General features: G+C 60.1%; 1 protein-coding gene across 1 annotated transcript in view; it reads left to right on the plus strand.

Annotated features, from left to right (window-relative positions):
- Positions 1–1994: 1994 nt before the first annotated feature.
- Positions 1995–3870, plus strand: part of PLCD3 (phospholipase C, delta 3) — a gene marked incomplete at both ends in the record, with an annotated part of 6401 nt that continues 4525 nt past the window's right edge. The window contains 3 exons of the mRNA XM_010161077.1: positions 1995–2156; positions 2930–3158; positions 3250–3379. Coding sequence (XP_010159379.1) covers positions 1995–2156; positions 2930–3158; positions 3250–3379 — 521 coding nt within the window. The remainder of the gene's footprint in view (positions 2157–2929; positions 3159–3249; positions 3380–3870) is intronic.

Consider the following 3870-nt stretch of genomic DNA (forward strand, 5'->3'; position numbering starts at 1 on the left):
CGCAGTGCTGCCGCGGGGGCCCCGCTGGCCACACAGCAGCTTGGGGCAGGGCTGCCGGCGAGGCGCGGGTGCGCGGAAGGTCAGGGTGTGCCTGCTGGGGGGGCCGGGCCTGATCCTGTGTGGGCTCAGCGGGAAGGGCAGGAGCTGGCCCTGTGCCATGGAGGGAGGGCTTTGCTGCCACTGCTGCGCTGGCCCACACGTGGCTTTGGGAGTGCGGCCGTGTGTCCGGAGCGGCATGGGTCAGTACGGCCATGTGTCTGCTGCAGCTCCCTGTGTCCCTGTGTCTGTGTCCCTCTGTCTGTGTGTCCCTGTGTCCATGCATCCATGAGTCTGTGCACCCATATGCTTGTGCATCCGTGTATCCATGTACCCATGTGTCTGTGTGTCCCGGCATCAGTGCATCCATGTATCCCTGCATCTGTACATCCATGTGTGCATATGTGAGTCCATCTACATATCCATGCCTCCAAGTCTCCATGCGTCTCTGTGTCCATGCAACCATGCTCTTGTACGCCTGTGACCCCAGGTGCCCCTGTGTCCGAGCATCTGCGTGTCCATGCATCCATGTGCCCATGTCCCTGTATCCATGTATCCATGCATCCATGTTTGTGCATCCACATGTCTGTGTCCTTGCATGAGCGCACCCATGTATCCATACACTCCTGCACCTGTACATCCATGCGTCCATGGATCAGTGCATCCCTATGCCCATGTGTCCATGCATCCGTGTGTCCATGCATCCATACTCTTGTGCACCTGTGACCCCAGGTGCCCATGTGTCTGAGCATTCATGTGTCCGAACATCCATGTGTCCGTGCATCTGCATGCCCATGCCCTTGTATCCATACATCCGTACATCCACATATTTGTTCATCCATGCATCCGTGTGTCCGTATTTGGACTCTGAAGGTGCCCTCAATCTGCACTGTGAGCAGGAGGGTGGTGGCGGATGGTGGCCGTGTCCTTGATGTTGTGGTCAGTTTGGGATGTCCCTGCTTGGCCCCAAACCTGCTGTTTCCCAGCTCAGGAGCAGCGTCTCCGGCCAGAGCAGGGACACAGGTGCTGGGGCTGTTCCTAAGGAGAGGTTGCCAAAACAAAAAAGGAGGAAGTAACTGCTTTTTGGAGAACAGACAGAAAAGTCCTGGCCCTGCTGTGAGTGTGGGAGTGGGCCACCCTGGCAGAGTGCCCAGCCTCACCTCCTCAGCTGGCATCGTCCCAGTGCTCCCCACACTCTCCGTGTGGGATTGGGGTGGTTTTGCTGTAATCTAGCAGCTGGGCTGTGCCGTGCGAGCAGGGCTCTGCCACTGCACTGCAGTGCCGTGGTCCCCTGGCTGGCCACGAGGTGCCCCTAAGGGGCCCGATGGTAGTGGCTTGTCTCACTCCATCCCACCCCAACCCAACCTGTCCTGTCCCACCTCATCCTGTCCCGTTCTGTCCTGCCTGCCATGTCCCATCAGGTTTGCCCCATCCCATCCCAACCCCTCCCATCCCATCCATCCTGTCCCATCTTGTCTGTCCCCTCATGTCCCATCCTGCCCTGTTTACCCTGTCCTGTCCCATCCTATTCCAGGGTATCCCATCCAGTGCTATCCCATCCTGTCATGTTTGTCCCATCCTGTCCTGTCCCATCCTACCTGTCCCATCTTGTCCCACCATGTCCTGTCTGTACTGTCACAACTTGTCATATGTTCCACCTCATCACACCCACTGCCCTCTTCTATCCATCCTGTCCTGCCCTGTCCCATCCCTCCATCCTGTCCTAAACCATGCCATGCCATCTGTCCCATCCCATCACATAATGTCTGTCCTGTCCCATCCTGTCCTGTCTGTCCCACGGCATGCCTTCCCACGGGATGTGCAGTAGTGTACACATGCAGGTGTGCATACAGATGTGCACTGAGCCCCCCCCCTCCCACACAATACTCAGTACACCCTCCAGAGGCTCCAGTGCCCCCAGTACCCACGCAGGGTGCCCACGGGCTGGTGTCCCGCAGGCCTGACGGAGGACGAGGACATCCAGCGGATGCTGCGGGGCTCCCTGCTCCGGAAGATCAAGTCTCGGGGGGACCCCAGGGAGCGGCTCTTCCGTCTACAGGAGGACGGAGTGACCATCTGCTTCGAGGGGGGCTTCAGGCACGCTCGCTCCCAGCAGAGCTGTGAGTGCTGGTGCTGGGGACCATCCCCGGTAGCTTGGGGACCCTGGACCACATCCTGCACAGCCCCAAGCTGCAGGGAGGGGTTGGGACCTGGGCAGTGCCCCAGAGCCATCTGTGGGGACCTGAGCATGAGACAGGACCTGGACCCCCTACCCAAGACCTCGGCCCCCACCTGGACCCCCACCTGGGACCCAAACACCCATGTTGGACCTGGACCTCCACCCAGGTCCCATAACCCCAACCAGAACCCAGACACCAAACTGGGACCTGCACTCCCAGCCTGGGACCCAGGCCAGAAGACAGACCCCGACCCAGGACCCAAACCTCATCCCACTGCACCCAATACCTCCCTGTGCCAGGCCGAGCCCTCAGAGCCCACACCCTTCCCCATCACCCTGGGACCATCATGAGATCTCGTCTCCATCCTGCCCAGACTCTGTCCCCACTCTCTGGCATTGCCCATCTCTTTCCACCCTCTCATCTGGAAGGGGTGCCCTGATCTGGCACCGCTGCGAGACAGCTCCATCCCAGTTCCCATCCCCGCAGGGGACAGCAGCTCCAGCCTCTGTCTCGCCTGGGATTAGCGGGTTAAGCCCGGCTGCAGCATCAACAGCACTCGAGCTCCAGTCCCCTGGGGCGCAAAGGGGACGTGTAGGGTGGCCTGAGTGGCCATCAGCAGCCAGGGTGTCTTGCAGGATGCTCGTGGGTGGGGGAAATGCCGAGGGACAACCTGCAACCCCAGGGTGGCCCCATCGCTGTGCGTGTCTCCGCAGTCTCGGTGATGCATATCGAGGGGGTACGTGAGGGACACCAGTCGGAGGGTCTACGCAAGTACGGTGCTGCCTTCCCCGAGCGGCACTGCTTCACCCTCGTCTTCGAGGGCAAGCGCAAGAACCTCGACCTGGCTGCCCGGGGTGAGGAGGATGCCCACCACTGGGTGAAAGGGCTCACCAAGCTGATGGGGCGGCTGCAAGCCATGAGTCAGCCGGAGAAGCTTGACCAATATCCTTTGTCGGAGCTATGGTGGCTTGGGGACAGGTGGCTTGGGATGACCGTGGGTGTGACACCCGGTGGTTTCCTTACCCTGGCATAGCTGGATCCATGGGGTGCTGCAGCGAGCAGACAGGAACAAGGACAACAAGATGTCCTTCCGGGAGGTGAAGAGCATGCTGAGGATGATCAACATTGACATGGATGATGTCTACGCCTACAAGCTCTTCAAGGTACCCACCCTGTCACCCTTTGTCCCCCTGCTGCTCTCACCAGGAAGGGATGCTGGCTCCTTCCTTGCCTTCCTAAGCACGAAGAACTGCCAAAGTTGTTACATCCAAAGCCACCCTTCACCACCAATGGTCAAGTCCACCACCAATGGGTGGGTCCCATCTTGAACAGGAGCTCATGATGGGGTAGGGTGAGCTGTCCCCACCACTGCTCTGTGGGTTCCCAAGGTGTGACACTGCCCCCCAGGGGGAGCTGTCCCCATGGGCATCTCCCAAGGTCCCTTGGGGAAACTGAGGCACAGCACTCAGATCTGCTCCACCCCTGATAGTAGGGTCAAAAGGCTACAGGTTGGGGGACAGAGAGGTGCCCCACAACTCCTAGACACAAGCCACCCCCAAACCCTCATGCCAGTAGCTGAGCCCCCCCAGACTCATCACACATGCTGCCAACCCCAAGGGACAGGCAGGACAAGGCAGGCATGGCTGCGGGCAGG

Source organism: Eurypyga helias, unplaced genomic scaffold, assembly GCF_000690775.1.
Source record: "Eurypyga helias isolate BGI_N326 unplaced genomic scaffold, ASM69077v1 scaffold30590, whole genome shotgun sequence".
NCBI lineage: Eukaryota > Metazoa > Chordata > Aves > Eurypygiformes > Eurypygidae > Eurypyga > Eurypyga helias.